Source organism: Prosopis cineraria, unplaced genomic scaffold, assembly GCF_029017545.1.
Source record: "Prosopis cineraria cultivar Desert tree isolate PC_DT_omini unplaced genomic scaffold, ASM2901754v1 PC14, whole genome shotgun sequence".
Classification (NCBI taxonomy): Eukaryota; Viridiplantae; Streptophyta; class Magnoliopsida; order Fabales; family Fabaceae; genus Prosopis; species Prosopis cineraria.
Window position 1 is genome coordinate 709,876 of NW_026555345.1, and position 18,781 is coordinate 728,656.

General features: G+C 32.1%; 2 protein-coding genes across 3 annotated transcripts; one reads left to right on the forward strand and one right to left on the reverse strand.

The window, feature by feature from the left end:
• Window positions 1–8,410: 8,410 nt before the first annotated feature.
• On the forward strand, window positions 8,411–14,520 carry LOC129293633 (translation initiation factor IF3-1, mitochondrial). The gene is made up of 9 exons (XM_054931695.1): window positions 8,411–8,867; window positions 9,148–9,229; window positions 9,854–9,921; window positions 10,600–10,698; window positions 12,056–12,112; window positions 12,229–12,297; window positions 12,712–12,777; window positions 12,903–13,168; window positions 13,262–14,520. Exons 1-9 carry the CDS (start codon window positions 8,661–8,663, stop codon window positions 13,869–13,871), a joined length of 1,524 nt encoding a protein of 507 aa, XP_054787670.1. The 5' UTR covers window positions 8,411–8,660; the 3' UTR covers window positions 13,872–14,520.
• Window positions 14,521–16,050: 1,530 nt separating this feature from the next.
• Window positions 16,051–18,468, reverse strand: LOC129293211 (uncharacterized). 2 transcript variants are annotated; one of them, XM_054931032.1, is made up of 5 exons: window positions 18,326–18,468; window positions 18,103–18,199; window positions 17,670–17,748; window positions 17,469–17,550; window positions 16,051–16,430 (listed from the first exon to the last, which is right to left on the reverse strand). In XM_054931032.1, exons 1-5 carry the CDS (start codon window positions 18,356–18,358, stop codon window positions 16,290–16,292), a joined length of 432 nt encoding a protein of 143 aa, XP_054787007.1. In that variant the 5' UTR covers window positions 18,359–18,468; the 3' UTR covers window positions 16,051–16,289. The 2 variants fall into 2 exon arrangements, with proteins under 2 accessions (XP_054787007.1, XP_054787006.1); XM_054931031.1 differs by having other exon boundaries at window positions 17,670–17,751.
• Window positions 18,469–18,781: the final 313 nt, after the last annotated feature.

Sequence of the window (18,781 nt, forward strand, 5' to 3'; positions counted from 1 at the left end):
GTATAAGAGGCTAAAATGCAATTTAGAGGAAATTACAACTTTTGGCTCAAAGGTTTGAATAATTAAATTCAAACCTATAATTTTTTTAAATATAATTTTGGGACTCACAATCCCATTTTTATATTATTTTTCTCTCTTCCTCTCACGTTGCTCGGCGTTTTCTCGCAAGGGGGGATTATTTTCTTTTTCTTCAGGTATGTTCTAACTTTCCTATTTAGATTAGTATTTAAAAATTTATTTAATTACAAAATTAATTTTATATTTATTTTCTAAATAATATTAGCTTTCTAGTGATATGATTATTTTGTAGGATAGAGTAAATATTTTGATTAGGATTTTTCTATAGGATAGTTAATCTGATGATATGATGGATTAAAAATATAGATTAAAACTCTTAGGGATATAATAAATATTATAGAATATTTTCTTGAGGTTGAAACTCATGTTTAAGAATTTTTGAGATAAAATCTAGATCTATATGGTTGAATTTATGTGGAATCTGAGATGTAGGGATAAACCTATGATTATTAAATATTTATTTAAGTATGAATAGGTATTTTTGAGGTTATAGAAAGGTGATTTGAGGCTTCAGGATAATTTTAAAATTTAATTTATTTTTGGACGAATTTTTAAAATATAGAAGGATGAAATTGTGATACTAGAAGTGATTTGAGGATAAAAAAATAGTTTATTAGGGTACGAGAATTTTAGAAAAGAATTTGAAAAGTTAAATGAGGCATAAATCTTAAATTAGTGTTAATATGGATTATAGATCTAAGACTTTCTAACTATTTAAATTAGAGTTATTTATTTTAATGTAAAATTAATATATAGTATTGTGAAATAATTATGTAGATTATATTGACAAAGATAGTGGTGAAAAAGGAGTTGTGAAGGGGAACTTGTTATTCAAAACACAAGGTAACCACTATTAATGTGTTGTGATGGGTGTGTTTGTGAATGGTTATGTGTTGTTTTATTGTTTGAAAAAATTATGAATTATTGAAAATAAATACTGTATATACTTGTTTGAAATTATTGCCAAATGGGTTAAAAATTTATTTTTGTTTATCATGATGAGATATTATTGTTCGGATATATTCCTGTTTAGATATTTGAATGATGCATGACTTGTCAGGGTATTTTAATGTATGGTGTTAATGGGAATTTCTGTTCGGTTAATTATTACCACGTGGTAAGCCCTCATTGGACCCAATGAGTGGCGTGTCGCTTAGTTCAACTCACCTTTGACCGGGTGATTTGGCGTCCGAGTATGGTGAAAGGAGGATATAGGGTGCAGTCATGCAAATTAAATACTTGTTCGGTTTGTTTGAAAGTATTGTTCGGTTAAATGTTTTGTGTGCCCACTTAGCAATCGCATGATTAGTTACATCCGCATGCATCATTACATATTAATTTCTGGTTACTGGGACTTTTAAGTCTCATTCCCCGTGGTTAATATTTTTACAGGAAAGAGTCCGGCCGAGAAAGCACCAGAGGCGTAACTTTGGTGTATGAGACACCATCTTTTACGTTGCCTCTCATTTTGTATTATGTAATGTATCTTGTGCCAACCTAGGACATTTCTTATTTTGACAACATGTAAACTCTAATCCTTTTTATTAAATACAATTATATGTCCAAGAGGATTATGTCTGTTCCTTTTGATTTATGATCTGATTTGAATAACATGCTATGAGGATCATGTCTGTCCCTCATGGTTCTAATTACTTTTTGAGATATTTTAAGACCTGTGGTATATTGTCTTGAATGTATCATAGTAGAAATTTTTCTACCATGATAAGGGTTAAAAAAAAAAGGATTTGTTGAATTAATAACTTGCGAAAAATTAATCTGTAAATTTGAGAGTGTTACAGTGTGTTGCTTAGATATATTTTGGTCCCGTTGACATAGATTATATGATAATTAATTATTATTACTGTATTGATATATTTAATTTGTTATAGATAATCAATTGACATAATTAAATAATAAATCAAGGGCCTGTTTAATTTACCTAATTTTTACATTTAAAAAGGACCTTTAAAGATTTAAGAATGTAAAAGTTGTTTGATTTTTTTTAAATTGTTTTCAAAATCAATTTAAAAAGTACATTCAAAAAGCTCCAAAAGTTTATTCTTTAAACTTAATTTTGAATAGTTTTTTAAAAGTACTTTGCATAATTTTACTATCAACTAATTCTCACTTTTTTATTTTTACTCAATTATTATCATAATTTAAACAATTTTTAATTCGTTAAAATAACTTTTAAAAAAAATTATCTAACCATAAATTTTATTAACTGATTTTTGTCAAATTAACTTTTATCAAATAAATTTTTAGCCAATAAATTTTTGACAAACTAAAAACAAAACACACACTAAATGAAGAAGAATTATGTTGAAGTTCCACATAAGGTAATTAATTATTACAAGAACCATTAACAATTAAATTAAAATGACCTTAATTAAGTTATTAATGAACTTTGTAATAATAATTGTCTTCTATCAGACTTATGTGTAATTCTCCTATTAAGTAGGCAATCAATAGAACTTTTTAAAACCTAAAGACGTCTTTAAATCATTTGATATTAAGAACATATGTAATCTTATTGAAAAATGTTACCCTTCATATTTTTTTATTGATAAAAGATTTGATTAGAATATGAATTATAATATTATGAACTTGATGTGCTTAGGGATCCTAATTTTCATAAGACAATTAGGGGTGAATTATCTCAAGAGTTTAGGTTGGAAAGTCTAATTTTTATTGTTTGATTGACACATTACGAAGGCTTATACTAACTCTGATGATGATGTTAATGACAATCATTAAATGAGCTTTTTCAACTGTAAAATTATAAAAAAAACAAGTATTCATAACAAGAATAGATATAATTTTTTACTACTTTAATTTAATGCTAGTTTATATTGATAAGAAAATTGATAAAAAGTTTACTATAAATGTAAAAATTGATAATTTTTATATCACGGATTAACTGATAAAACTTAAAAAAAAATAAAAATACATATATTTGTAAAATTGATCATGAATATATTGAACGAAAAAGAAATAGGAAAAATGATAGAAAAATTTATTTAGATTATGTAAATGGTAGATTAATTTCACGAAATGGCATAATTCTCTTGAAATCTTAAGGGATGTTTCTATCATTAAGAAATTATAAGAAATGACACTTTTGTCCTTTATTCATATTAAAAAAATTTGCAATTTTCCATTTCATAACTTTTGTTTTTAAATTTACAATAATTTAATAGTTATTCATAAGTCCTGATCTACAAGTCCTAATATGCATCAGGTGTTGAAAATTCATAATTTTTTATTCACAACTTTTGTTCATACATTAACAACTTTTATTTTTAAATTCACAACAATTCAATAGTCATTTGCAACTCTGCATCTACAAATCCTAATATATATCAAGTGTTGAAGATTCACAATTTTTCATTCATAACTTTTGTTCTTATATTAACAACTTTTATTTCTAAATTTATAATAATTCAATAGTCATTTGTAACTCTATATATACAGCTCCTGATATGCATAAGGTGTTAAAAATTTATAACTTTTATTCCTATATTATCAACTTTTTTTAAATTCACAATAATTTAATAGCCATTCACAAATTTCAAGATTTTTGTTTTATTTTAGGATAATTTGGTCATTTTCTTTAATTATCTAATGATAAAAAAATCTCATAGGATTTCAATAAAATTTTGCTATTTTGTAGAACTAATCTGCCATTTATATAATTTAAATAAATTTTTTTATCATTTTCTAAAAGAAATATTTATGTTATGTTATGTGTATGTATGCATATTCCTCTAATACTATATATGCTTCGCAACCCAACTCCCTTGGCTAAAAATTCTGACTCTCCTCTTGCCTTCTGTTGCATTTTTTTCTAAAAGCACACACAGTGGATGCATAATCAATTGAATAAAAATAGAGAAATACTGTAGTTTTTTTTTTAATTCTTTAACAGAGCATGGCCCCTTTGTATTGAAATTGTTATATTATGGAAAAAAATAGAATTAAAGTGTAATTTTTTATCTAAGATATTCTTAAAAGAAAAGAAATTGATACGTAGGTCCTTCTAATTTTTTCAATTTAAAATTAGGTTCTTATAATTTATTTTATCTTAATCAAGTTCTTATAATTTAATTAATTAAATATATTATAGAAAAACAATTTATAGTTTAATCAAGTCTTATACTTTTTCAAGCCCTTATAATTTTTCAAAATAAAAACACTTTTAAAATTTATAGAAAAATTAATTTAATATTTTTAGCCAAAAAATTGACTTAATACAATACTTATATTTTTATTAATTTTTTGTGAAAATTCTATATATTAAATTTTTTTCAGAAAACATAACCTAATTATATAAATTTTAAATTATAAAAATTGTGAAATTATCTTTTAACAAATATATAGAAGCCTTTAATTTCATTTTTTAAAAGAAAATATTAAAGGATTTTAACAACTAGGAACTTACATATTTAATCTATTAAACTATAAGAGTTTGATTAAAATAAAATAAATTACAAGGACCTAATTCAAATTCATGCAAAACTATAAGGACCTTTAGATTAATTTTTTCTTAAAAAAAAAAAAAGCTATGAGCATCCTAACAAGCTGATTTACAAAATAATATAGCTTATAATCTTTTAAAATTGGTACAATGTTGCTCTTTTCAAGGATCAATGTGGAATCAAGTATTAACAACCTGATAGAAGGCATTTTCACTTATCATTAGCTTAACGTTAATTATTGAAAATAACAACATTACACTGTTTTTAAAAGATTATGAATATGATACATTGTTTCATACTTTTCTTTAAAAATGTCCACAACTCTTTTAGAAATATTTTTGTGGCAAAAATATAATTTAATTCTTAATTTTATGCATTAAGAATCCTGTTAGAATTTAGAATATAAAAATTAAAAAATGTATGCTAATAGATATCAGCATGGAAAATTAAAAGCATGATGGAGGTCAAAAACAACTACTTTTCTCAATTTGGCATTGGATTTCAAGGCTCCAAACTTTGATGGACATCATGGATGAGAATATTATTTGACTTGTTTTTGGTGCAGCAGTGAGTCCTTGACCACTAAATTGGGATTCCAAGCTAAGTTTTGGACCCCCAATCCACGTGATTGCCAAGAACTCCAATTATAAGAACGCAAAACATGTCTACCGAATGCATTTGGGGTGCTCAAATCTCAAACTGTTGTGTTAAAAGAAATATGTTTGGTTAAATTTTTGTTTTGACTCATTTCTTAGGAAAAAGTGACTTATGGGCCTACTTTGGGGGTTGCGTTGTTGTGCACCTCTGCCTTTACTTTCTACTCCTCACTCTCTCTCAATTTGTTGTCTATCAAAAATATTAATATTCAAGCTGATTTTTGTTCATTAAATGGAATTTTTAATTAGATTTTTACCAATATTTGATAAATTAGATTACATATATAAGATATGATATTTAGCATATATCTGTATTATAGGATTATATACGTATATATTCTCCTATTCAATATTATGAGACATCTTTAACTGGATCACACTTTTAATGAGTTAGTTAATTATTTTTAAAATTATGAACTCTTTTTGTGTTTACCTTATTTAATGTGTCAATTAATTACACCCATAGCAAAGGATATTTAAAAAAAAAAACCTCATTAATTGCATATTGAAAGATTTAAATACCCTCTATTTTTTAACATCCTCTCTCAAAAAATGGTTCATATTTTTTAATGAAAGAGTATGCACAAGAAAAATATTTTGTACTATAATATTTTATAATTTATTAATTCATTTTATCTTTTTAAAATTGAATATTTTATAATTTACCCTTTAAATTTTCTACCTAGATTTATAATTCACTTCATATTTTCTAATTCCATCCTTTAACGAAAATATAATTTAAATTTATGATTTTGTTCTTAAAGATATCAAATGAGTTACACAAATGTATCTTAAAAACTTCATGTCCTCTTTTGTTATTATACAATTAAATTAGTTTTTTGAATTTGATTGGGATTAAAATGAAGTGTCAAATTAACTAAAGCCTAACATAACAAAGAGAATGTAATAAGAAACGCCAAGCCCAGCACTCAACTAAAAGCGAGGCTCAATCAGCTCCTAGATAAGGTTTTGCACTGAGGCAAAGAGTGTAGCCCTTAAAACTCGAAGCAACTGAACGTGGAACTCCGTTAAAGGGACATGAAATCGTTATCTAATGTGCCATGAATCTCACTAGATTATGCCTAATGATAGCGGATATTTTACATACAGGCTCCTGGTTCTTTAAGCATAATGGTCTTAGGTGTTCAAGTATAAAAAGGGTTCAATTAATGAAATAAAAAGCAAACAATCTACATACATAGTAGATTCATTGCTAAAATTCAAATCAAATTTACTTTGCACTTAGGCTTAGACTTTATTATTTTAATTTCATAGCTGTAATCTTGGAAACTTTGTACTTCAATTTTAACAATCAAATCACTTTTATATCATTATCTTTAAATCTCTGCATCCAGGTAAATTGAGATAAGGGAGTATGAGAACCCTTTTTATCATATTGAAGACTCTAAGTCTTTAGCACGTCTGATAGTTGTATTGTTCAAATACATTTAACAACTTGTGGCATGCTTGGCGAGACCCATGTGATAAAGATGTTCAAAACATGCAAAGACGGGAAGGTTGATGAAGGTAAGAGTATTGGTTCTTACAAACCAGAAGGTGGCTCTACACACATAAGGCAAGAGGAACTAATTACACGTGAAGCTAGAGTAAGTACACATCGAGAGCACGTAGTGCTGATGACTACTAACAACAGTAGTGTGAGTCCTAAATCAAAGGCAAGTAATAAAACTGTCAATTATTTGATTGTGTCTAATGAGCTTGTAGCAAAAGTATTACGATGGATACAAGATCGTATGGACAAGCAATTGGAAGAAAGTCAAAAGTTCTATGTGCTCTAACTCAAAGTATCAAAGTGTCAAAAAAGAGAGTGCTAACAGGTAATGATGCAGGCCCTTCATGAAAGGATAAAAAACATCACTGCATTACTAAAGGGAGGGCTTACAGAAGATGGATCAAATTTCATGCCAGATTGGGGGCAACCCTCAGGGAGTATCCTTGACATAAGCCTTTGGGGCTACGTGCATGTAAGGGATAATCTTAACCCTATTTTTTTTGCTCAAACTAATCTTATAAATAATCCTCTATATTAAATACAGGAACCCAACACTAGCGGTTAGGGGGCATGGGTATACTCCCAGAAAGAGCTAACTTCCACCTCTATAAGATTAGCTAGTAATAATGGATGTACTAAGGGAGGTAAATACATGACATTTATGAGCCTAGGCTAAGACCTATTGGCCGGCCTACCTTTCCTAAGTTGCATCTTAAATATAGATCGAGAGAATCTATATCCTAGGGGCTATCATATTCTAGATTTCACTCTATTCTTAAGAGATGGCACTCAATCAAACTTGGAGCATATTGGAAGGTTCACCATCAAGTATAGAGAAATCGCTAATTATAAGAATTTTGGCAACCAGAAGTTAAGACTATCCTTGAATTCCCTCATGGGCTCAGCTTTCATATGGTATATGACCTTGGCACCTAACTCCGTCTTTACATGGGAAGAGATGTAAGTTCCATATTTAGTTCTATAAAGCCGAGCCCAAGGTCAATATTGTAGAGCTATGCAAATTATCCCAACAAGTTAGTGAATCAGTAAATAATTATCTCACCCAAGTTTAAATGGGAGAATGACAGATAGGTTTTAAGGAGACCAATTAATTCAAATTAAGTCTTAAGTGTCATATTTTAAGAATTTACAAGTTTGACTTTCAATTTTACAACTTTATTATAATGAATTTACAATTTATATTTTAAATCTTAATAAGAAAAATTATTTTTTTATTCTCTAACCATGATTGGACATTTGATTTATATATGTATCACAATTCTTATATATGTGCAAATTTAGTTAGGAGTCTACTGTTTGCCTTGGTGCTTCAAAGGACAAAATCTTTGTTATTGGCTGGAACTCACCCAAAAGGAAATGGTTGGTAGTTAGGTAGATAGAAACGTGAACTTTTTTTTTTTTAGCTTCATGTAACACGAACATCCTTACTTGAACATCCAAATTGAGTCTTCAAATTTCAAAGATTATGGTCGGGCATGATTTTGTTTTTCTTTTTTTTTTTTAGGAAACTCCAGTAAATGTTCAAAAAAGAAAAATGGAAAAGGATGAAAATCTTTGATAACGATCAGCGATGGAAGACGAATCTCGACTTCCGGACTATTAAGCACAGGCCCACTCATCGTGTCAAGCCCATTTAACTGCGAGCGTAAAGACGAGCCCTACAACCAGTTTCCATGACTTCGCATTGCTGGTTCTAGACCCCGGAACCCCGCCCTGCGCGCGAGAGCAGTCTCCAAGTTCTGGCGCAAGGGTAGCTGGTAAAGCTGTATCCCGTATGTAACAGCTAAAGCCGCTCTGAATCTCTGTTCGAAAAACTAACTTTACTCTGTGCTAAAGGATTAACCTTTCTGCCAAGATAATAGTACCATAGTTATGGTTTATTAGTTTCCAGGCCTCTTTCCCTGCACGCATGTGATGGCGTATTGGTGCCGCATCAGGCAATCTAAGTTGAAAATCTTGTCCACTCAATTTCGAAGATGTTATGTTCAGCTCCCCGGCGCATCTTTATTGAATTCCATCACACATCGGAAAACCCGGGTTTGTGAGAGGCCAAGCTGGATTTTTCAAAATAGGTCCACTGATGTTTATTATAACGCAAGGTTTTTTGCTGCTCCTGTTCAGGTAGGTTTGTAACTTTAGTGGTTGACAATGTTAAATTTTTTGCTTCGACGGTGACAAAGAAGGGGTAGTATGTTTCTTGTGAAGTATGTCTTAGCGTAAAAAAATTTAATGTTGAGGCATGTATTTGTTTGTTCTTGCGGAATTGGTTATGGGTTCTTTATCCAGTAAGGTAGATGGATTTTTAGGTCCTGTATAACAGAGTATGTTGTTGTGATAGCCATGTGTGGTTTAGATGATTCTCCTTGATGTTATGTGTTGATGGTGCATTTTTTGTTTTCAGGCGAAGACGAAGAAGGACAATAGTGAGCCGCGAATGAACGAAGAAATTACTGATCAGTTTGTCAGGCTTGTTGTTGATGATGGTAAATATATTACTCCTGATATTCGCTAATGTGAATTGTTTATTTTTGTAATATAGTTTTGTGGCTGTGCGCATGGCATTTCTCTCTTCAGTCTAATAATTAATGCCTTCCGTAAGAGTGATTATTATTCAATTGGTAATCAAATATCAACTTATTAGGGGAAGGTTGTATTGGCTGTTAATTACTGATTTGTCGAAGGGAAATGCAAGTGCAACCGTATGCTTAGATTAATCATCTTATATTGAAAGGGGTAAAGTGAATTGCTGTTCTAAAAGTTTGCCAGAAAATAAAGCTACCGGCCATACTTTCATTTTAATAGGATGTGTTCACTCATCACAAACACTTGTTTTCTCTTACTTTCTATGAAACAATTTTGACTAAGATTAACAAGAATATAATATGGACTATGGAACATGCTTAGGAAGTTAGGATAAGACTACCAATTTCCAAAGGATTTATGGAGATTTATAGTTATTTGCATATAATAAATGTAGATGTCTGGAACGCAGAGTGTAGACATATGCTGCTTTGTACTGTTTTCAATGGAAAGATCAGTACTTGTGAATTTGTTAATATGTTCTGTTTGAACTCTGATTTTGCCATTAAATTTATGTATCCATGCAGGACATTCAATAGTTTCAAGGCTTGAAGCACTACAACGTGCTAGGAGGCTTAAGCTTGATTTGGTGGAGGTAAGTTTTTTTCTTCTTCTTTTTCTTTCCCTGTCTTTTGCCATGTTTTCTGAAACATTTAAACAAAAGTGCTGAGTGGAAATAGGCAATGAATAAAATATTTTAGTTTGCTGAAGGATTTATTGATACTTGCTATATTTTGGGACTTTCAAAGTTTTGTACGAGGTGTGGACTGTGAGTCTTTTTTTCTTTTCTTTTTGTTTGTTTTTTGAGTGAAAACTGGATACTTCTATTTAATAAAAAATAGAACAAATACAAAGAAACATAAAGACCAAACTTTCATCATACTCCATCTTCTAAGAAAGATGGTTTATGATCAAAGATACGAAAAGAATCAGTGATATTGTGACCATAAACTGCTAAACTGTGAACAAAATAATTAGAGGACTGTGAGTCTTCAATCTTAAGACGAGGCAGAGAGGCTTTGTCTAATTTCACATAGTGATAAATTGTCACTGACAACAAAAAGAATTAGCTTTATTTTATTTCAATAAAAAGAATTATCTCTTATATTTGGGCTATATAGTGGTCGCCTCACCTCTATGCCAGCGTATAATTTTTGCTTTCTTTTAGATTCAGCACAATGGTTCTACTGGCATTTCTAAATTATGCCATGAATATTAGAATTGTTCTCAAATCTGTCACAAGGGCGTCCATAATTTTCATAATGTTGTACAGGTTCAGAAAAATGCAAAACCACCTGTCTGCAAAATTATGGACTACCACAAGGAAAAGTACAAACAGCAAGAAAAGGAAAAGGAGCGTGCTAAGAGCAAGGTGCAGTATGTAGTGCAGTTTTGCTTTTGTTTACTAGTAGAAGTTATAGATCAATATAAAATATATGATTTTGGATGAGAATAGGAGGATATTATATTAATTAAGATTATAATTTAATATTTTAATATATTTTATCTTACAATCATCTGGTAGGAATTTTTTTTTTAATTTTTGGTAAGAAAAAGGATTCAGTGAGTTGGTTTTTTAAGAGTTCACCGGGGTTGAGGTAAACTTCATTGCTTAAAGAGCAGTTATATAGGACAGAGGTGGTTATAGAGTTTTTGCCTATGAGATCGTCGCATTGATGGTAGGAGTTTGATATGGCCCTTATGGGGTATGAGATCAATCCTTACCAATTGAATTTATTCCCTTATGAGTTCAAGCCTTCTAAATGAAAAGGAAAAGAATCCTTTCATCATTGAGAATAAATAACATCCTTCACAAGTACATTTTTCCATTTTATTTTTAAATTAATAATTTGTTAGGTTTATTTTTAACCAGTGTGCATCCTATTGTGGTCTATAGTTGTACATAGTTTGAGAAATTAGCCATACTATTCATGGCTGATGAATAATGTGGCTTGTTAGAGCTGTTATATTATACTCCCTCTATCCCTATTTATAAGAGGTTTTCTTAAACCATTTTTTGTCTCTAAATATAAGAGGTTATTAGCATATTTTTAATAAATGGACCATTATACCCTTATTACATTGGAAAGGGAAAAAGATAAGCACTTCCATTAATTTATTTTGAAAAAAGAGATTCATTTTTTTATTACAATAATTAGGGGCAAAATTGAAATGTTGCTATGCTTTTAAGTAGATAACCAACTTTTATTGGTTTGCGTGATTTGGTTAAAAACCTTTTGTATATAGGGATGGAGAGAGTATATACATATATAGACCAGACAGTAAAACCTTTTGCAGATTAAGCTGCCTTTTTTCCTGCTAGCTTCAAAGGACATGTTATCTAGACCACTGCATCCATGGCTTGCAGCATCCTGATCAGATCCTATTACATCCTCAATGACTCAATCTATTTTAAACCTTTTTGAGGCAACTGTAAATAGACCTGAAAAATCTTTGGCGTGGGATAAAAAAAATAAATGGACCATGAAGTTTATAACCTTTTCATCTTAGTTGATACAATACTTTGTGTGTATCTGGTATTGGTAAAGCAGGGATGTTTGACAAGTAAAATCTCTTACGGCAGAGCAAGCCAACTTTCAAGTGGCTGGAAATTGAGCCTTCGCATATTTTTGTTTCTCTAATTTTAAAAGATAGTCCGCATGCATGTGTGCTTGTATGTGTATATCATGTATGTAATGTTGTTTTAATATGTTATTTATCACATGCAGTCAGAGTTGAGTTTGAGAAACGGGGTTGGCAAGGAAATGCGCTTTTCTGCAAAAGCTGTAAGTTCATAGTCAATTGTTGGTCTTAATGTGATTTTATGTTGAGTTTCTTTGCTATCTGCTGAACTTCAAAAAAGTAAATTTCATGTTTTGACATTTTTGTCTTATGTTCTCAGGAATTAAAAGACCTGAAGATGAAAGCAGATATGGTTAGAAAATTAATGGAGAAGGGTTACCGAGTGAAGGTACTTTTTTACCCTCTACATGTGATATTTAATTGGTTTTAATTTAGGGTGCTCATATTCTCCCTCCCCCCAAACCAAAAAAGAAAGAGTAGGATGCTCTTAGATAGTGTTTGTACAGTACCTGTGGAGCAATTATGAAGTGATTTTGGAATATCTGTTTGTGAAGCAAGGTTTGCGTGTGCATCTGATTTGTGCATAATCGTTTAGTCATCTATATATAATTTATCATGGTAAATACATAAATGATCTGATGTATTCTTGCTTATATCACTTGTTAGGTTTGGGGCATGCATACATGATAAGAAAGGAGATGATCTTGAGAAATGTTAGCCATATGTGCATGTGTTCATTGCATCATTAAAATATTTTGATGTTTTTGGTGGTCTTTCACTCATTAACGGTCATGCAAAGCAGTGCAGGGCATTAGGAGGAGCTGTGGATCAGGACATGGAAGGAATATTATCTCGTTTTTCTGCTTTGGTATGACTGTCACCTGCTTTATTCCAGGATTTCCTGTCTGAATTTTGTCTACACGTTTTTTTTTTTAACCTTATTTTCCTAGTTTTGTCCATCATTCAATTCTATACCCAAGCAGTTCTTTACAGATAGAAGATGTGTCTGTTGTTGAAAGTGGACCTCATATGGGGAAAAAAGAAGCTTATGTGATTGTCAGGCATATCAAATTTGGGCTACCAAAGAAAGGTGGTGTCCGAGGGAAAAAGTTGCAAGATGCAATGGATAAGTCTGTTGAGGCTGAAGAGGTTAGCGACTCTGATGAAGATCTGAATGAAAGTCCTGCTGAAACAGGGTTTGAGACGGAGGATGAAGTGCTTTCTGATGGTGACAAGCATACGGCACTTGTGATGGGCAGGTTATATAAAAATATAAAAGAATAATGCTTGTTCCAAATTTGCTTGTGATGATAATTTCAACAAGCACTTAATTTTAGTCATGATCTGAACAGGGCTAACTCAGCGGATGATGGAACAGATGCTGCACATAAAGCAGGCTTACTATCAAAAAGTGATTCAGAGCCTCCTGCTATGTTTGAGAATAGGTACAGGCGAAATAATCAACTGTCTATCTCACAGGAGCAGCCAACTATGACTGAGAATAGATACAAACGAAATAATATCCCATCTATCACGCAAGAGCATCCTGCTGTGACTGAGAATAGGTACAAACGACCAGATTCTCGTATGAATAATTTTCCATCCACGGCACAACAGCCACCAGTTGTGACCGAGAATAGGTACAAAAGAACTGATCCAAGAATCAGTTTCCAACAAAAGACATCATGGGATAATTCTGTTTCAAATAGCAGAGGACCTGAAGTAAGAGGTGCATTCAAGTCAGCACCCTCGGATTTGAATCAAAACAGGCAGGCCATGCCAGATTCTTATGCTAAAACAGAAGCAGTCAAGCAAGCTGTTACTCCTGGATCACGAAACCCCATGCCTTCCTTTGAAGATATCCGCAAGGGTGGAATAGCTCACCCTAGCGCTTCCAATGCCCCAAGATCTGGTTATGGTATTTTTAGTGCCACTAAAGGCCTTGATACGCCTGATGCCTGAACAGGGATGCACAGGAACAGAGAAGGTTCTCTTATGATTCTGCCCAACATTGTAGCTCGAGTTCCTCTTTAACTTTGAGGAGTGTTGGGTAGAGATGTAGGGTAGTATCAGTATGAATGCATTAACACTCGGGATTATGCTGTCGCGTGCTCAATTATTATCCCCAGCAGGTCATCAAAGTCAAGCTAGATCGGATAGCAAATATAATATAGTGATAAAGCAAATGATATTTAGGTCCAATGAGTGTTCAACAAGGCCAGTAGCTTAATTTGTTTTGGTTAAACAACAAGGTAATATATTTCTATGTTTTTAGCTCAGCTCTGGCAAGGATTCTTTTCTCTTTTTTTGCCCTGGTTTTAGTTCTGCGGAAATAAAAGCCAAGCAAAGCATTTGCTTGGTGCCGAACAATTTTGGAGGCTTTTCCTTTTCCATCCTTACTTGACCCTGGAAAAGGATTCTTTTACCCGCTGCCCGATAAAATCTGGTGTCCGATTTGTGAAATTTTATTACTTATAGGGCCTTTATGTAATGATTCACGGGATGATTTTATCAGCTACTTTCTATATGCATAATTTAGTGGTGGCAATGGTTGTTTGCTTATCCTTGGTGATAGCGAACAAGCAACTCTCACGCATGAACTTGTATGCCCTTTACTAATCTTGCGCTCTTATTGTGTTCTATATTTTTTCAAGTTTCTTTTTTTCGATTGAAGGCCATTAAAAAAAAAGGATATAGATGATAAGATTTAACTAAAAGAAAGTATTTGTTTTGGAAATATTAGGCCCAAGATCCTAGTTTCTAATATTTATAGTGGAGACTTTTTGAAAATTTATTTTATTATATTTTCTACAAGTATTTTGAAGGCGTAAATGATTTGAAGTTTTACTTCTATTTTCAGTATGATTCGACAGAGGGTTCCCTCTGTTAGTTTTTTTTTTTTTTTGGTTTAAGGAATTAAAGGAAATTTAAAACTTGTTTGACATCCTGCTCCGAAAAAAGTTTTTAATTCTCCAAAACAAAAATATAAAAAAACTTATTTGGTAGCGAATTCTTAAAAAATGTTTTAAAGAATAAAAAGATTAAATATTGTTTTTGAGAATATAAAATTAAAATATGCTTTTAATGTTTTGAGATTATCATCAATGAGAATAAAGAATGTAAAAATCATTTATTTTTTTCCCTCAAAACATATTTTACAAAATATTAATTCTCAAAGTAATAAAACAAAGACAATTTTATACAGGCCCTTAGTTGTTACCCATTTTACAATTCTTAACGAAAAAAATTCTACACTGAATGCCTAAGGTTGCAAGACATAAGGCAAGGTAGTAATAATACGAAGCATTTTTTAAATTGCTTCATAAAGTATCATTAGTAATTAATTAACATCGCGTCAACCGAACCCAGGATTTATTGACAGTTTTAACGTGCGTTGATGCTATGACTGCCTTTGTCTAGAGGAGGACCAAAACCAGAATTGATGAACCCTAATCGAAAGTAACAAAAATTAAAATACAACATAAAAATCCCCGTAGCTTCTGTAAGCCTCAAATGTTAATATAAGTGAACAGAACTTTACTAACAATAACCCCTGAAAATGTCTAGTGACTCCATGTGGTTATTAAAAACAATCCTGCACATGGCTGACCAATTGATGTAGAACATGCCACAGTTCCAACGGTTTTTCCTTGGCTTCATTTTGATGGCTCCATCTCGTTGTTCGAGTAACTTCGTTAATTACTTAAAAGAGCATGGGTTGGGGCAAACACAGCCCTTAGAGCACCGATTGAATCCCAAGGTTTACTGTGCGTTTCAAATTGATTACTTTTTTTTTTTTTCACGACAGATTCTCTTAACTGACTTTATCCGAATTTCCTTGTGAGCATCAAAAGAAGGAAGAATGACATTGAAAGCCTTAAAAAGAAAAATTATTACAATAGAAGCCTATCAGTTTTGTATCAGATATTATGTTGTGAAAAGCTGAATCTTAATTTATATTTTTTATTAGGGTTTCCTCATAAATTTAATAAGTTAAGGTTCAGCTTTTTAAAACATGTCTGTATTTTCACAACACAATATCCAATACAAAGCTGATAGGTCCTTATTGTAATAATATTCCTTTTTAAGGCCTTCAATGTCATTCTCCCTCAAAAGAAACCTCAAATATTTGAATCAAGTGTGAGTACGAAAGATACCCATATTTGGTAGGACCACCTATGGCATCCAAGGTAACTTTGAACTTATATATTGAATGGTATACAAGGGAAGATGTTTAAAATGTTCATAGACATCCACATTTGATAAGCATTTCACCACAAAGTAACTCCTAAGGAACACGAATCATGAGGCAAAATGACACCTTTTTTGGGTAAAAAAAAAAAAAGGAGTTCTAAGAGAAATATCGACATTTATCTAGGCTCAGCCTGTGGAACTTAATCCAAATGACTTGACAATTGTGCTCACCCTGTCTGCAAAAGTTCTAGAGGTGATCTTTTTACCTGGCACATGGAATGGGTTTGAAACCGCATCTACATATGCAGAATGGAATTTCCTGAAAAACTGCGGAGGCAAACAATGACAATTAGTAGCCAAATCAAAGAAGAAAAGTTTCCAACAAATCTTATCCAGTTCATCAGCATTCGGCCGCACAGCATATTGGTTGGATTCAAATTATTAAAGAAAACCTATAATTGAATCATCAAAGGTATCTCCACTGGATATCACTAATGAGTAAAACAATAGTAGCATTTCATCATCGAAGAAAATGACCTCAGGCAAACACGAAAGGTTCACATGTTTAGATGAAACATGTGTGTAACTAATATTGATACTAGACAACTCGAGCAACAACTCCCATCTAGAATTACTCAATCACATGCACATTGATTTGATGCAGGCCACGTTTGCACTCACGGTTGAATCTTACATTTAAACTAAAGAAAATTAAAACATGACTACCTATTAATAGACGGCACTTGTTTATTAAACCATAGTAAATCAGAATATAATAAATTAAGTGGCAATAGCTTTAGACCAATTGAAACACAATGTCATCGTTCATTGCTCATGCCAGGCAACACTGCAGGTAAAGTAAAACTTTAATTTTCAGTTAGAACAAGTGCCCCATTCTATAAAATTTAATTGGTATTAAGAAGTTAAATATACGATAGAGGAGCAAAATTAAGTTAGGCACAAGACATCCAATAATCACCCCTAGGAAGACAGCACTTTGGTTGAGTCCATGGAATAGGATTCTATCCCATCAATTTCATTCCATCCCGATGGCCTGGACGTTTCTTCTTTTCTTAATAGAGGAAGGGTAAGGTGAGATAATTTAGCCATACAAAATGTGGGGAGCAAAGTATAACATTCAGCCCAGTACGACCTATCAAGATTTATTCCAAGAAACGCTCAACTTTTTTGAGTAACAAAAACCTGGGGTGTCTCAGTACTGCGTTGTCAAGAGAATAACTTATTAGTACAATCCTTTCCAGAGTCCATTGATTCAAGAAGAGAAGAAAACGTGCTATGAAGAATACTACACAATGCGAAATTGTAGTTCAAAAAAGAAAGCCATCGAGTTTTATTTATACTCACATTTCTTACATCTGCATCTCTGACATCCAGATCTGTTGTCACCAAGATAAACTTCACCTTTGTATTAGTCAGATAACCATAGCTGCGGATTGTATGACAAAAGAATACTCAAGAAAAGCCATCAAATTTTATTGTTTCGTGGATTCAAGGCAATGAGAAAACACTTATCTTCAGGATAGAATAGACAAGAAATGCACTCACACTCTGTAATTATCAGTAGGATATAGCAAACCCAGAAACGTCTCATTCAGCATCGGTCCGGACTTTTTAGGATTGTTCACTGCTAAAATAACACATTGAGTGAGATAATCCATGACAAGGAAAAGTGAGTCGCAAATTTAGAGAAACTAGCGAATCTTAATTCTCATACGTGTGATCTAAAATCCCAAGCTCAAAGAAAAGTGCAAAGGACAATAACAGTGAAGCTTAAATAATTTGGCGAGATCTCCGAATCAGAGGATCTACAAATCACAACCATTCCTATATTGGATCAAGAACAAAACTTCATAGCAAGACTCTTCATGAGAAGAATCACATCTCAAGTAATTTCCAGAATCCCAAATTCTTGAATCTAAGCCTGGTCAGTAAAATCAAGCATACTCAGCAAAATATAAATTATTGCTCGATAACGGACCTCGCTCATCAACTACATCGAGGGAGCAGTGGACGATATGATGGAGCTTGAGAGCATCATCGGCTTCAGTGAAGCTCTGAATATACAGCGGGTTGTTCTGCTCATCGAGAGAAAAGGAAAAAAAAAAGAGCGATTTGTGATCTCGTGCAGAAAAAAATAAAGCTTATAATAATCTCAAAGAATGCTGTGTGAAATTTGAGGACGAGGAAGTATAAAGGCATACCTGGTGACCAACGACGGCAACGCATACGATCATTTTCTCCGGCTTCACCTCACTGCGGCAGCTGATAACAGTCTCGCTCGCTTGCTCGCTCTCAATGTTTTAAATGTGGGCCGAATTCTAATGCGATCTGGCATTCTCTTGGGCTCAACACATTGGACAAAACCAATAACGAATAAGAAAGAAAATATGACGAAGTATTAGTCAATAGTAACCTACAATTATTTTGAGGAAATAAATTCCTGGCCAAAAAATGGGAAAGAAATTCATAACTACAGTCTACAAGGGTAAAATCAATTTTTTAGTCATTTTTTATCTTTACAAGATCGTTTCCTTGAATAAGTAAAAAAAAAAAAATGTAGAACATGAAATCCACTTCATTCCAGGTATTATGGAATGGAACAAAATCTGATTCTTTTTCACCAACAAGGGGGGTGCGTCAAGGGGATCCTCCAATCA

Coding starts and splice junctions, on each gene's coding strand:
- LOC129293211 (XM_054931031.1), bottom strand. CDS start 18,358: ATGATCGTATGCGTTGCCGTCGTTGGTCACCAG. Junction 18,200..18,325: donor TTGCCGTCGTTGGTCACCAG/GTATGCCTTTAT, acceptor CTCGATGAGCAG/AACAACCCGCTGTATATTCA. Junction 17,551..17,669: donor CCTACTGATAATTACAGAGT/GTGAGTGCATTT, acceptor TACAATCCGCAG/CTATGGTTATCTGACTAATA.
- LOC129293633 (XM_054931695.1), top strand. CDS start 8,661: ATGGCGTATTGGTGCCGCATCAGGCAATCTAAGTTGAAAATCTTGTCC. Junction 9,230..9,853: donor CAGGCTTGTTGTTGATGATG/GTAAATATATTA, acceptor GTATCCATGCAG/GACATTCAATAGTTTCAAGG. Junction 9,922..10,599: donor TTAAGCTTGATTTGGTGGAG/GTAAGTTTTTTT, acceptor AATGTTGTACAG/GTTCAGAAAAATGCAAAACC.